The sequence below is a fragment of the Aotus nancymaae genome, unplaced genomic scaffold (assembly GCF_030222135.1).
Source record: "Aotus nancymaae isolate 86718 unplaced genomic scaffold, 86718_ANA_hifiasm-v0.15.2.pri h1tg000041l, whole genome shotgun sequence".
NCBI lineage: Eukaryota > Metazoa > Chordata > Mammalia > Primates > Aotidae > Aotus > Aotus nancymaae.
In genome coordinates this window covers 8,145,685-8,160,092 of record NW_026988455.1, presented here as the reverse complement: position 1 = coordinate 8,160,092, position 14,408 = coordinate 8,145,685, and the positions used below count along the sequence as shown (strand labels likewise).

General features: G+C 42.2%; 1 protein-coding gene across 5 annotated transcripts in view; it reads right to left on the bottom strand.

The window, feature by feature from the left end:
- Positions 1 to 458: 458 nt before the first annotated feature.
- Positions 459 to 14,408, bottom strand: part of TRIP4 (thyroid hormone receptor interactor 4) — a 76,092-nt gene continuing 62,142 nt past the window's right edge. For 2 of the 5 annotated variants that reach the window (XM_012443015.2, XM_012443016.2), the window contains 2 exons: positions 9,638 to 9,740; positions 459 to 758 (listed from right to left, as the gene is read on the bottom strand). In XM_012443015.2, coding sequence (XP_012298438.2) covers positions 691 to 758; positions 9,638 to 9,740 — 171 coding nt within the window. In that variant the 3' untranslated portion in view covers positions 459 to 690. Of the gene's footprint in view, positions 759 to 9,637; positions 9,741 to 11,258; positions 11,405 to 14,408 lie in introns of those variants that run through there. The other 3 variants (XR_010336966.1, XR_002477692.2, XR_001105834.2) reach the window with 2 other exon arrangements.

Sequence of the window (14,408 nt, the reverse complement as noted above, 5' to 3'; positions counted from 1 at the left end):
CAACAAAATAAATAGGGCAGCTTCATGCTGCTTTAGCAGGTGGCTCAATCTCCTCCCAGTCTGAACCATTCATATCCTGGCTTCTCAAACCCAAGAACAAAGTGGAAGCATTTCTTCAGGTTATTCCTTCCAAAAAAAAAATTTCTTTTTTGCCAGTGAGGGTTACTCAGCTTTTCACATTTCACGCAGACAGTTCCCTTCAAGAGACATTGGATTGGAGCAGAAAACTTGTTACAAACCTTTTTGTCCCATCACAGGTTTGTATTAAGCACAGGATTCCTCAAACATCTTATTACTTTACTGGATTATCCCTTTGATAAGAAACTTTAAAATCTGAGAGGATCCCTCAAAAAAAAATCATTAACCTAGGTTAAAAACTTTCTAATTGCAAATACAAGTCTCACCTTGTTCCTATCTCTTTTCATACTATTCTGAGAAAAATGTCAAAAGACTTAGAATTTTTAAAATAGGCTTTTATAAATCATGTATTCAAAGATTTTGACCCATTACATAAAGTAGGAATCCCACTCCTTAAGAAAAATATACAGATTTTGGCAAGAGTTAAAGTTTGAGATATTCAAGCCTGATGCCAATCCTTTAGGTTTCTACTACTTCAATTCCAAAGGACCAGTTGATAGCCATTTTAGTAAACAAAACTCCACTATGCTGTATAGTTCGTTTTCTCCTGGGTCAGACAGCTTTATTCTGCTTCATTAACCCCTTCTTTGCTCCTTGATGGATCTTGGAATCCAGTTTCCCTGTAAGGGAGAAAAAGAAGTCTCATTATTTATTTTTGTATTTGCAATGCAAATCTTTTGTAGCCTCCCAGGTCTTCTGGTTACTGTGTTCCTGTCACATTCAATTATCTTACTTCAGGACTCAGACACTTCCAAACTTCAGAGTTTCATTCTATACGAATAAGGAAGCAGTGGGAACACTGTACAGGGATACCCACATACATACAATGAGGGTCCTAAGAATCAAAGAAGTTAATTATTTCTAATTTTGTAGCTACTGAAAAGAAATATCACATTTTTAAGGGTGTTTGATGCTAAAGCAAATTTTTAAGAATATACACATGCAATCAAGGCAGGCATCTCACACAGTGGGAAACCCATTCCTCTGACCTGTTAACTGGCTGAGCATAATGCATGAACCTCCTTCACAGTGAGAAAAGCAGTTCAACACCCCTTTGCTGCCTCAGACTTAACAGGGGGAGTGACCTGCAACAGCGGAATAGAATCCACATGAATGCTTTACTGACAAAGGGCCCCTATCACCAGCTAAGAAGGGTAAAGGTCACAGGCTATATGACTCTCTTAAGTGTTAAACTTAGAAAACAAGCAACCTTCCTATCCCAGGTGACCCTAATGAAACATATATTACTGATGTGGTCTCTGACCTCTTCTCAGATCTACCAGGATAGAGTTTGGCTCAGTAGTAGCAGCCTTAGGAACCATCCATCTCATTAGGAGAATCTTAACAGAATTCCTGTCTGTCAGGCCTGAGAATAGTTTGGCAGTTTGTTTTCTCCCACAAAAAGTCTCATCTAAGTCAATAGTGATGCTTACAGTGAACATAGCAATACAATTCAGTTCAGTCTCAGCACTAAAAAGAAAAAGAAAAAAAAAAAACGAGTCTTCCCCTTCAAAGGCAGCTGAGTATACCACAGGCCCATGCCCACAACCACTACCTCTCATATGTTGTCATTTTCATTTGTTGCAGCAATCAGGCGTAACAGAAAGAGTACCGAACTAAAAGAAGACCCAGGTTCTAGTCCACCCTTCTCTGGTATTAACTAGCTGTATGACCTGGACAAGTCATTCAATCTCTCCGGACTTCAGTATTTTCTTTTTCTTTCTTTTTTTTTTTTAAGATGGAGTTTTGCTTTTGTTACCCAGGCTGGAGTGCAATGGCGTGATCTCGGCTCACCACAACCTCCGCCTCCTGGGTTCAGGCAATTCTCCTGCCTCAGCCTCCTAAGTAGCTGTGATTACAGGCACGCGCCACCATGCCCAGCTAATTTTTTGTATTTTTACTAGAGACAGGGTTTCAGATGGGGTTTAGTAGAGACGGGGTTGACCAGGATGGTCTCGATTTCTTGACCTCATGATCCACCTGCCTCCGCCTCCCAAAGTGCTGGGATTACAGGCGTGAGCCACTGCGCCCGGCCCAAGTATTTTCACTTGTCCAATTAAGTTAAGAACACATGTACTTACTGTCTACTGCACAATAAGATTGTGAGAAAAATAGCCTCAACCTAACAGATTTCTCTATTTTCTTCAATCTCCTCCTGCCCAACATGATGTCTGTCTGTCTCTCTCTCTTTCAGGCTACATCTGCTTCTAGAAGAACATTATGTCCTTTTCTGGGCTTCCTCAGAAACCATCACTAAGTGATACCCTGAATATCATTTCACAAAAATCACAATGCTGTTGATTTTCATTTGGGCTTTAAAGCATAGGGCATTCCCAGGGATTCAGGAGTTCTTTTATCCCCTATGCTGCCTGGCTGAAAACCTGAACATGCGCCAGCTAACTGGCAAAGAGCTCTACTACAAGGCAAGTCAGCCTTTGTATCCCTAATACTACCATAGTGACTGCCAAATGGTAGACGCTCAATAAATGCTCTCTCCAAATGAATTAAACAAAGGTAGACACTACAAATTTCAAAACCTTTATATTATAGACAGCACTAAGTAACGACAAATAGCAGATATCAAATATATGTAAGAGTGCAGATTGTAAAGGTGGTGGTACCCAGAGGAAAAAATACGAATTGAGTCTCTTTCAGCTTTTTAGGACAAGCTAGGACAGAATTTAGAATTCCATCTAGGACTCCAGACTTCCAGTTGTCTGTACTGAATATGTTGAAAGACTCAGTTTTATTGATTGATTGATTGATTGAGACAGGGTCTTACTCTCTTGCCCAGGCTGGAGTGCAATGGCATGATCTCTGCTCACTGCAACCCCCACCACCCGGGTTCAAGGAATTCTGCTGCCTCAGCCTCCCCAGTAGCTGGGACTACAGGTGTGTGCCATCATGCTTGGCTAATTTTTTTGTTTTTTGGTAGAGTTAGGGTTTCACAATGTTGGCCAGGCTGGTCTTGAACTCCTGTCCTCAAGCAATCCCCCCTGCCCTGCCTGCACTGCCCCGGGCTCCCAAAGTGCTGGGATTACAGACATGAGCCACCACACTGGCCAAAAAACTCAATTTTAATCCTGAGACTTCCTAGTTGTATAACCTTGAGTATGTTACCTAGTCACTCTTATCCTCAATTTTATCAACTCTGAAAGGAAACTGGACTATACAATACTGAAGCTTCCTTTCAACTCTATGATATTGTGCCCTAGAAATGAAATGTAAATTGGAATAATTTATTCCTGAGGCAATCTGATATAGTGAAAAAAAAGAGGAAACCTTGAGCCAAAAATACTTGAGTAAAACAACTTCTATAAACCTGTAAAATGAAAGGAGGAAAAAGCCCTTACTACCTCACAGAGTTATTGAGAAGATTATAGCTAACATGAAGTACTTTCTATAGACCAGGCACTGAACTACATATATTACACATACACTAAGTCCTTTAATCAAATAACTACAGGTTCAGTATCCCTTATCCAAAATGCTTGGGACTAGAAGTGTTTTGAATTTCAGATTATTTTGGATTTTAGAATATTTGTGTTTTATATACTTAATGGTTAAGTATCCCAAATCCAGAAATCCAAAATCCCAAATGCTCCAATGAACATATCCTTTGAGCATTATGTTGAAGCTCAAAAAGGTTTAGATTTTGCATTTCAGATTTTCAGATTTGGGGTATGGCATGGTGGCTCATGCCTGTAATCCCAGTACTTTGGGAGGCCAAGGCCGGCAGATCACTTGAGCCCAGGAGTTCCAGACTAGATTGGCCAACATGGTGAAACCCTGTTTCTACAAAACAAAAAAAAACAAAAAACCCTAAATAAAAATTTGCTGGGTATGGTCATGCAAGGTTGGAATCCCAGCTACTCGGGAGGCTGCGACAGGAGAATGGCTTGAGCCCAGGAGGTGGAGGCTGCAGTGAGCCAAGATCTCATGCCATTGCACTCCAGCATGGGCAACAGAGTGAGATCCTGTTTAAAAAGAATTTTTTTTGGCTGGGCGTGGTGGCTCACACTTGTAATCCCTGCACTTTGGGAGGCCAAGGCAGGCAGATCACCTGAGGTCAGAAGTTCAAAACCAGCCTGGTCAAAATGGTGAAACCCTGTCTCTGCTAAAAATACAAAAATTAGCTGGGTGTAGTGAAGGGCACCTGTAATCCCAGCTACTCGAGAGGCTGAGGCAGGAGAATCGCTTGAACCCAGGAGATGGAGGTTCCAGTGAGCTGAGATTGCACCATTGCACTCCAGCTTGGGTAACAAAAGTGAAACTTAAAAAAAAAACGGTGGCTCACGCCTGTAATCCCAGCACTTTGGGAGGCCGAGGTGGGTGGATCACGAGGTCAAGAGATCAAGACCATCCTGGTCAACATGGTGAAACCCCGTCTCTACTAAAAATACAAAAAATTAGCTGGGCATGGTGGCGCGTGCCTGTAATCCCAGTTACTCAGGAGGCTGAGGCAGGAGAATTGCCTGAACCCAGGAGGCGGAGGTTGCGGTGAGCTGAGATCGCGCCATTGCACTCCAGCCTGGGTAACAAGAGCGAAACTGAGTCTCAAAAAAAAAAAATTTAATAAAAATAAAAACAAGGCCGGGCGCGGTGGCTCAAGCCTGTAATCCCAGCACTTTGGGAGGCCGAGGCGGGTGGATCACTAGGTCAAGAGATCGAGACCGTCCTGGTCAACATGGTGAAACCCCGTCTCTACTAATACAAAAAATTAGCTGGGCATGGTGGCGCGTGCCTGTAATCCCAGCTACCCAGGAGGCTGAGGCAGGAGAATTGCCTGAACCCGGGAGGCGGAGGTTGCGGTGAGCCGAGATCGCGCCATTGCACTCCAGCCTGGGTAACGAGAGCGAAACTCCGTCTCAAAAAAAAAAAATAAAATAAAATAAAAATAAAAACAAACAAACAAACAAAAAATATTAGCCAAGTATGGTGGTGTATGCCTATAGTCCCAGCTACGTGGGAGGGTGAGGTGGGAGAATAGCTTGAGCCAGGGAGGCAGACGTTGTAATGAGCTGAGTTCACACCATTGCACTCCAGCCTGGGTGACAGAGTGAGACCTAGTCTCAAAAAAAAAAAAAAATCCAAATTTGGGATGCTCAGCCTATAACTGAAATAATACATATTAAAGTGCTTCAGGTTGGACATGGCTCATTCCTGTAATCCCAGCACTTTGGAAGGCCAAGGCAAGCAGATCACTTGAGATCAGGAGTTCAAGATCAGCCTGGCCAACAGGGCAAAACCCTGTCTCTACTAAAAATACAAAAACTAGTTGGGCATAGTGGCACTTGCTTGTAATCCCAGCTACTCAGGAGGCTGAGGCAGGAGAATCACTTGAACCCAGGAGGTGGAGGTTGCAGGGAGCTGAGATCTCGCCAGTGCACTCCAGCCTGGGCAACAGAGTAAGACTCTATTTCAAAAAATAAAGGAGGTGGGGGATTCATCAATTCAAAGTCTCCTGAAGAAGTAAGGGTGGTTATATTACTTATGTTGAGGCTTGGGAGTTGGGTTCCTTAGTTATGGTTTCAATTTCACCTTTCATTTACCATATAACCCCAGGCAAGTCTTTTAATTATTATTTACTTCAGATTCCTCATAAGAAAAAAAGTTGTATCACTTTCTTCACTTTCTTAAAGCTTTACTGAATAAGAACATTCCTATTTTAAGTTTCAGGAAACTCCAGTATGATTATGAAAGGCCTCATGTGAAACCAGCTCAGGTAAGATCAACCCATAAGAATAAAACACTCATTGGTAGGCAGACTAATCTCTGGCTTCAGTGATAATGTCTAAAATGGAAAGCTAAAAGGAGAAACAAGAGAGGACAAAGATTTTCAGGATATTCCCAGGAATTCAGAAGTTCTTTCATCCCTTAGGCTGCCTAAAAAAAAATCAGACATTTGCCCAGAGTTCAAGGCAAGCCTAAGCAACATAGTGAGACCCCTGTCTCAAAACTAAAAGTTTGGAACTTCGAATATATTTGTTAAAGAACTAATCTGTAAAGGGTGGCTAGGTTCCTAAGTCATCCCACAAAAAAAACATGTAAGCCATAGTGTTATAAGTAAAGCAGACTGTTAATTATTTTATTTATTTATTTAGAGACAGGATCTCACTCTGACATCCAGGGTGGAGTGCAGTATTGCAATCATAGCCCCTTGCAGCCTTGAACTCTTGGGCTCAAGCAATATTTCTGCCTCAGCCTCCCAAGTAGCTGACACTCTAGGCACTCGACACCACACTGGGATTTTTTTTTTTCTTTCGTAGAGACAGGGTCTCTCTATGTTACTCAGGCTGGTCTCAAACTTCTGGCTTCAAGTGATCCTCCTGCCTCATCTTCCCAAAGTGTTGGGATTACAGACATGAGCCACTGTGCCTGACCAAGTATTAATATTATTAATGCTATTAAACTTAATCATTTAATGTAATAATATATCTAGGGGAAAATGTGATAAGCATTCCAAATTAAGAGGCAAGTATGTATTTTCCCCAATGTAACTGGGATTAAAGACTTTTCTGGCTTAAACTACTAGAGGTATGCCATAGGACCTAAGGGAAAAGAGTTATGGCAGAGTAGAAGGTTTTTAGAGAGGCCAAGGTGGGTGGATCGCCTGAGCTCAGGAGTTCAAGACCAGCCTGGGCAACATGGCAAGACCCTGTCTCTACCAAAAATACAAGAAATTAGCAAGCATGGTGGTATGCACCTGTGGTCCCAGCTACTTGGAAGGCTGAGGTGGGAGGATCAACTGAGCCTGGGAGGTGGAGGTTGCAGTGAGCCGAGACTGTGCCACTGTACTCCAACCTGGATGAAAGAGTGAGATCCCATCTAAACAAAAAAAATTTTCCCAGCCTGATCAACATGGTGAAACCCCACCTCTACTAAAAAAATATGAAAATTAGGCTTGGTGGCATGTGCCTATAATCCTAGCTACATGGGAGTCTGAAGCAGTAGAATTACTTGAAACTGGGAGGTGGAGGTTGTAGTGAGCTGAGATCGCACCACTGAACTCCAGCCTGGGCAACAGAGTGAGACTCTGTCTCAAAAAAAAAAAAGAAAAAAAAAATTCACTTCCTTTTGCTTCTGACCAATGTTTAACCTTGTCTAGTCCACCATTAACTAACAGAAACAATAGGAAAAAGATAGGAAGTTATTAAAGCTTTCTCCTAAGAACATCACTCCCCTCCCCATCATGAAACCTTATGGAGAAAAATGAAGGCCCTGGTCCTGAAGGTGTAAAGAAATTACTAAAGTAAGACATTCCAGAGAAATATCTAAACTCTACACAGAACATTTTCTCACAGGAGTTTAAGCTGCAGATGAAAACCAAACTAGGGAAAGAAGCTACAAAAAGGAAAGTGGGAATAAAGATCAAGTAACAGCGGGTCTGAAAGAGAGGATCTACTACCCCCTACCACCAGTGTTGCCAACAGTGCCTAGAGTAAGGTGAGAATGAAATGAAGGAGGAAGGGGTAGACTGCCACAATCAAAACTGACGGAGGGCAAAAGGGAGATCTAAATACTAAACACGGCGAGGTGCCATGGCTCACACCTGTAATCCTAACACTTTGGGAGGCTAAGACAGGAGGATCGCTTGAGACCAGGCTGGGCAACATAGTGAGACCTCATCTCTACCAAAAATTTAAGAATTAGTTGGGTGTAGTGGCATACACCTGTAGTCCCAGCTACTTGGGGGGCTAAGATGGGAGAATCACTTTACCCCAGGAGGTGGAGGCTGCAGTGAGCCATAATTGTACCACTGTACTCCAGGCTGGGTGACAGGCCAAGGCCCTATCTCATAAATAAATAAATCCTTAGTAGTGGAGAAAAGGATTTCCAGGGCCACTGGGCCACCAACTGGAGTACCATCTGAAGTAAATAATTTGTGTCAGTTAAGGGCAACTTGGTTCAGATCTTCCAATGTGTAGGAATTTTATCAATCAAGATGTTGCCTGAATTTTGCAGTAAATATACATTAATATAAATTCCTACTCCAAGCATTTCATTTTGTGATTGAAAGCAGTGTTATTTAAAGTGTAGCCAGCTGGCCAACAACATCGGTATCACCTGAGAGCAGGATGGAGGCACCTGTGTTTTAACAGCTTGCTAGGTGATTTTTATTTACATTATAGTTTGAGAAGTACTTCTCTAGGGCATAGATTTATAAAATGGCTAGTTGGTCCCCAAGGTACTGGACGAGGTAGAGTTGTGCACAAGTGAGGACAATGCATGCCCTAGAATCACGCAATTCACACAGTGGGAAAGCAGTGACACAGAGGCACAAAATGGTAACTGACATGAGCAAATGTGAGAGTTGCTGATGTTGCTTTTCTAAGGATATTAGGCAAGAAGGACACCACTATATGTGTTTTGAGATTGCTTTGAAATAGAAGAGGCTGCTCTAGGACAGAGGAAGAAAAGATGGGTCCCAGCTACTCGGGAGGCTGATGTGGGAAGATCAGACCTGGGAAGCTGAGGCTTCGATGAGCCATGATCATGCCACTGTTCCAGCCTGGGTGACAGAGTGAGACCCTGTCTCAATCAATTAACTAATAAAATTTTTTAAAAAGAATAAAAAGCGAGAGAGCCACGTCTGTACTCTGAGAACCAATAATGAAGGGAAATATGGGAAGTGGTACCTCTAAAATAGATGCTCAATAATAAATATTTAAAATGTTAAGTTTTATTTTATTTTTTAAAATAGAGTTTCGTTCTTTTTGCCCAGGCTGGAATGCAGTGGTGCAATCCTGGCTCACTGCAACCTCCGACTCCTGAGTTCAAGTGATTCTCCTGCCTCAGCCTCCTGAGTAGGTGGGATTACCGGTGTCCACCACCATGTCTGGTTAATTTTTTGTTTTTTTTAGTAGAGACAGAAGTTTTACCATGTTGGCCAGGCTGGTCTCAAACTCCTGACCTCAGATGATCACCCACCTCGGCCTCCCAAAATTAGGGGATTACAGGGGTGAGCCACCACACCCAGCCCTTATTCTTGAGTTGAATACTAAACAATGGATAAACAGATAAATGACAGTGTTGCCAGTGCACTGCCTTACTACTTCCTTTAATGAGCAGTACAGTGGGGCAAAACATACTCTTTTGGCTGACAAAAAGCATTTTAATCTAATAGGGTCTGAAATAGAAGTTTAGAGTGACTTACTATGCCAATAATTGTGGATCAAGTTATACTCTGAAGAGGCTTTATTGTAGTTAACCTAACATAAAGTTATTGATAAGTATAATTGTATTAAGCCTCCAGCACTAGGGACACACACAACAAAGTAAAAGAGAAGATTATAAAAATTTAGACAAGTGAGATGCAAGACAAAAAAAGAAAAGAAAATTAGACCATCAAAGACCGTGACTTACAGGCTGGTCCAAAGTGGGTTACCTCAATTGACTGTTCACAGTCAGTTACAGATGCAACTCCTTGTTCTACTTTCTTCCCCCCTTCTCACTACTGCACTTGACTATCTTAAAGAAAAAAAAAATCATGACTTACAGATTTTTGGATTTCCTTTAATAGGAAACTTCACAACCATTTCCTGGGGATTTTTGCAGATGAAAACAAATGGAGAATCAGATTCTTGACTGATGTCTGGAAACTGTGAAATATAAAAATAAAAAGTTCAGGCTAGTTGGGACAAATTTTGAATTTAAGGAGATCAGAGGATGCCCCAGATTTCACCTCAACATTCTAATGATAGTACTCTTCATTTCACAGGTAAAGAGGATTATGCTCAACAAGCAAGAACAAACTTTCACCTTTCTACAATCCTTAGTACAGCATTATACAGTCTATTGCCTGCCATCTCTGATTTCCTATAGTGGGAACAACTTACTTCATTTAAAAAAAAAAAAAAAAAAAAAAGGATACTTGAAATCCTCCCAGGAGAATCAGAACTGACTGCTCTTTTAACAGAAACAACCAAGAGTGAGGAGATTCAAAGATCTCCTTGGGGAACATCAGGTACCCCCCAGGTTCAACTCAAGTGAAGCACTGGAAGACTTAAGAAAAATAAAACATCTGTGGAAATTTGCCAGAAACAGTACACATAGCCCTTCTCTCGCTAAAGGGAAGGAAGATGATTCATTCTGAAAGGTATGAACATGCAAAAGCTGTTTTGCTGGATGCTTTCCAGATCTACTTCGGGTGAAAAGGTAACTGGTAGAGCAATTCTGAAAATTATTTAGAAACCTTTGGATTTTTTATCATAAAACAAATCTGTGAATAGTTAGGAGTTTTGTTTTGTTTTTGTTTTTTTCTGTAAAAACAGACACAGAACCTAGAGTAAGACTAGGCTTGCTACAATTTTTTTTTTTTTTTTTTTTTTTTTTGAGACAGAGCTTCGCTCTTGTTACCCAGGCTGGAGTGCAATGGCGCGATCTCGGCTCACCGCAACCTCCGCCTCCTGGGTTCAGGCAATTCTCCTGCCTCAGCCTCCTGAGTAGCTGGGATTACAGGCACGTGCCACCATGCCCAGCTAATTTTTTGTATTTTTAGTAGAGACGGGGTTTCACCATGTTGACCAGGATGGTCTCGATCTCTTGACCTCGTGATCCACCCGCCTCGGCCTCCCAAAGAGCTGGGATTACAGGCGTGAGCCACCGCGCCCGGTCCATAATCACAATTTAAGAGCAATTGAGGGCTAGTAATGGCTAACTGAGCTAGAATTTCATTATTTCCTATCTTACTATGTCCTAGGTTTAGCATGTTCAACAAATATGACTCATAGGCTTCTGGGTCAAACTTCATTACTAGAGGAGCCTTTCTCCTAGTAACTACCATCAAAAGTATGAAATTACCTGTATTTTCAACCCTTATTTGATTGCTAAGATATGCCTTCTAAAGTCTAAGCCACTAAAAGTTTTATTTTTAAAGGTAAGGAAATTCAAGTTTCTCTGTAACTAGAAGAATGATTAAACTTCTTTTTTTTTTTGCGATGGAGTTTCGTTCTTGTTACCCAGGCTGGAGTGCAATGGCGCGATCTCGGCTCACCACAACCTCCGCCTCCTGGGTTCAAGCAATTCTCCTGCTTCAGCCTCCTGAGTAGCTGGGACTACAGGCATGCGCCACCATGCCCAGCTAATTTTTGTATTTTTCAGCAGAGACAGGGTTTCACCTTGTTGACCGGGATGGTCTCGATCTCTTGACCTCGTGATCCACCCGCCTCGGCCTCCCAAAGTGCTGGGACCACAGGCGTGAGCCACCGCGCCCGGCCGATTAAACTTCTTTATTGACCACTCTTGTCCTACGTGATAAGTCATGCTGTGGGGAAAACAGAGGGATTTTTAGCAGCTTCTGGTCCTGCCCACACACTATGGCTTTCCCTGTGGAAGAGGTGTGACATGTACTTTATTTTGATTTGTTTTTTCAGAGATGGGGTCTTGCTATGTTGCCCAGGCTGGTCTCAAACTCCTGGACCCAAGTGATTCTCCTGCCTCAACTTCCCAAAGTTCTGGGATTATAGGAGACAGCCACCACACCCAGCCTATAAAACAAACTTAATAGTATCGGCCACAATCATATTAATAGGCAGGGTCAAAATGTTCATGGTAGAAAAGTAAGGTTAAGGATACAAGGGTAAAGCCTCTTTTTTCTTATCCCTTTTATCTTCAGAAGCCAAAGAAAAGCAGGGCCCAGCTGTTATTGCTGGGTATTAGAAGGAAATAAGCTCTGCACAAGATCCATGCTGAGGTGCTTAGGCACAAATGAAACCAGAGGCTACCATCAATATATCTAAACCTAGGGCCGGGCGCGGTGGCTCATGCCTGTAATCCCAGCACTTTGGGAGGCCAAGGCGGGTGGATCACAAGGTCAAGAGATCGATTCCTGGTCAACATGGTGAAACCCCGTCTCTACTAAAAATACAAAAAATTAGCTGGGCATGGTGGCGCGTGCCTGTAATCCCAGCTACTCAGGAGGCTGAGGCAGGAGAATTGCCTGAACTCAGGAGGCGGAGGTTGCGGTGAGCCGAGATCGCGCCATTGCACTCCAGCCTGGGTAACAAGAGCGAAACTCCGTCTCCAAAAAAAAAAAAAAAAAAAAAAAAAAAATATATATATATATATATATATATATACCTAATTCTAGAGAGACCAGAGCAGCAACAGTTACAATTACTATCTCTTCAATTTTCCTATTTTTCCTTCTCTGTGGCTTAGAGACCCTTGAGACAAAGGACAATCACAGCTCTGCTATTCTAACATCACAAACCATTTCAGCCAATCTCTCCTCTTTCTTCCATATCAATAATTTTTGCCTGTCTACTGGATCAATCCTATTAACACACAAACATTCTGCAATGTCTGGCATGAAATAAAATCTCTTATCCAGATCCCACATCTTCCTCCAGCTACTAATCATTTCTCAGATTCCCATTACAACAAAATTCATCAAAAGATTATCTGTACTCCCTGCCTTTAATTCCTCTTCTACTTTTTTCTTGAATTCACTATCAATAGGCTTCCACTCTCATCTTTCCATCAAAATTACTCTTGTAAAGGTCACTGTTAGCTTCCACGGTGCTAAATCAAATGGTCAATTCTCAGTTTTCATCTTAATTGATCTATCTGTAGTAGTACTTGCTATAATTCTTCTATTTCTTTTTTCTCTTCACTCTTGCCATCCAGAGATGGAATTCTTCTCTCTGGCTAGGTGTGGTGGTTCACACCTCTAATTCCAGCTCTTTGGGAGGCCCAGGCAGGAGGATTGCTTGAGCCCAGGAGTTTGGGATCTCCCTGGGCAACATGGCAAGACCCCATCTCTACAAAAAATAAAACATTAAAAAAATTAGCCAGCCAGGTCCAGTGGCTCATACTTGCAATCCCAGCACTTTGGGAGGCTAAGGAGGGCAGATTACCTGAAGTCGGGAGTTCAAGACCAGCCTGGCCAACATGGTGAAACGCCATCTCTACTAAAAATACAAAAATTAGCTGGGTGTGGTGGTGGATGTCTGTAATTCCAGCTACTTGGGAGGCTGAGGCAAGAGAATCGCTTGAACCCAGGAGGTGGAGGTTATAGTGAACAGAGATTGCACCACTGCACTCCATCCTGGGCAACAAGAGTGAAACTCTGTTGCAAAAAAAAAAAAAAGAAAAAAATTAGCCAAGCTTGGTGGCAGACACTCTAGCCTGGGCAACAGAGTGAGAACCTGTCTCAAAAAAAACACAAAAGTATATCCAATATCTCACCATTTCTTAAGACTTCAATGGCTACTTCCCTGGTCCAGGCCATCATAGTGCCTCCTGGGTTTCTGCAGTAACCTCCTACGTGGTCTGTTTCTGCCTTTAACTTCCCTCTTGGTCTATACCAGAACCATATATATATATATATATCAGATCACGCTATTTTTCTGCTTAAAACTCTCCAATGGGTTTTCATCTCAATCAGAGCAAAAGTAAGTCCTGACTTACCATGACCTCCGAGTCCCTAGACAATCTGCCCACCACCCCACTCCATCCATTTGCTGTCTGATACCTACCTTCTCTTATTTCTCTCCTTCACTTTCACTCCACTCTTGCCACACTGGCTTCCTTGTTGTTCCTGCCTCAGGTTTTCTGTACTTGCCTTTTCCCTCTTCCTGGAATGCTTTTCACTCTAGATATTTCCATGGCTTCCTTCCTCTCTTCCTTCAGAACTTTGTTCAAATGTCAACTTTTAATGAATCTTCTCAATAACCCTATTTAAAATCAGAGCACCAAATTTCCCCACAAACATGGCACTCTTAACCTACCTCTCCAACCCTATCTTACCATCATTTGATACAATATAATTTACTTATTTAAAATTTTTACTTAGTCTCACCTTACTAGGATGAAAGCTCCATGAGGACATGGATTTTTGTTTTGTCTACTCATCAGCATCTAGGACCATGCCTGGTTCATAACAGGCAATCAATAAATACTTGTTGAATAAAAAAGCAATGAATTTACCAACTTGTACATTAAAGTTATTTTATTCATGCTGCATACACATATGCTGGGAACTGGACACTCTTAGAACTGTAACTCTAAGTAAAAGTAGATATTACTCTTGGCTGGGCATGGTGGCTCACACCTGTAATCATATCACTTTGGGAAGCCACAGTGGGCAAATCACCTCAAGTCAGGAGTTCAAGACCAGCCTGGCCAACATGGCAAAACCTCGTCTCTACTAAAAATACAAAAATTAGCCGGGCATGGTAGCGTGCACCTGTATTCCCAGCTACTGGGGAGGCTGAGGTGGGAGAATCACTTGAACCCAATAGGTGGAGGCTGCAGTGAGCCAAGAT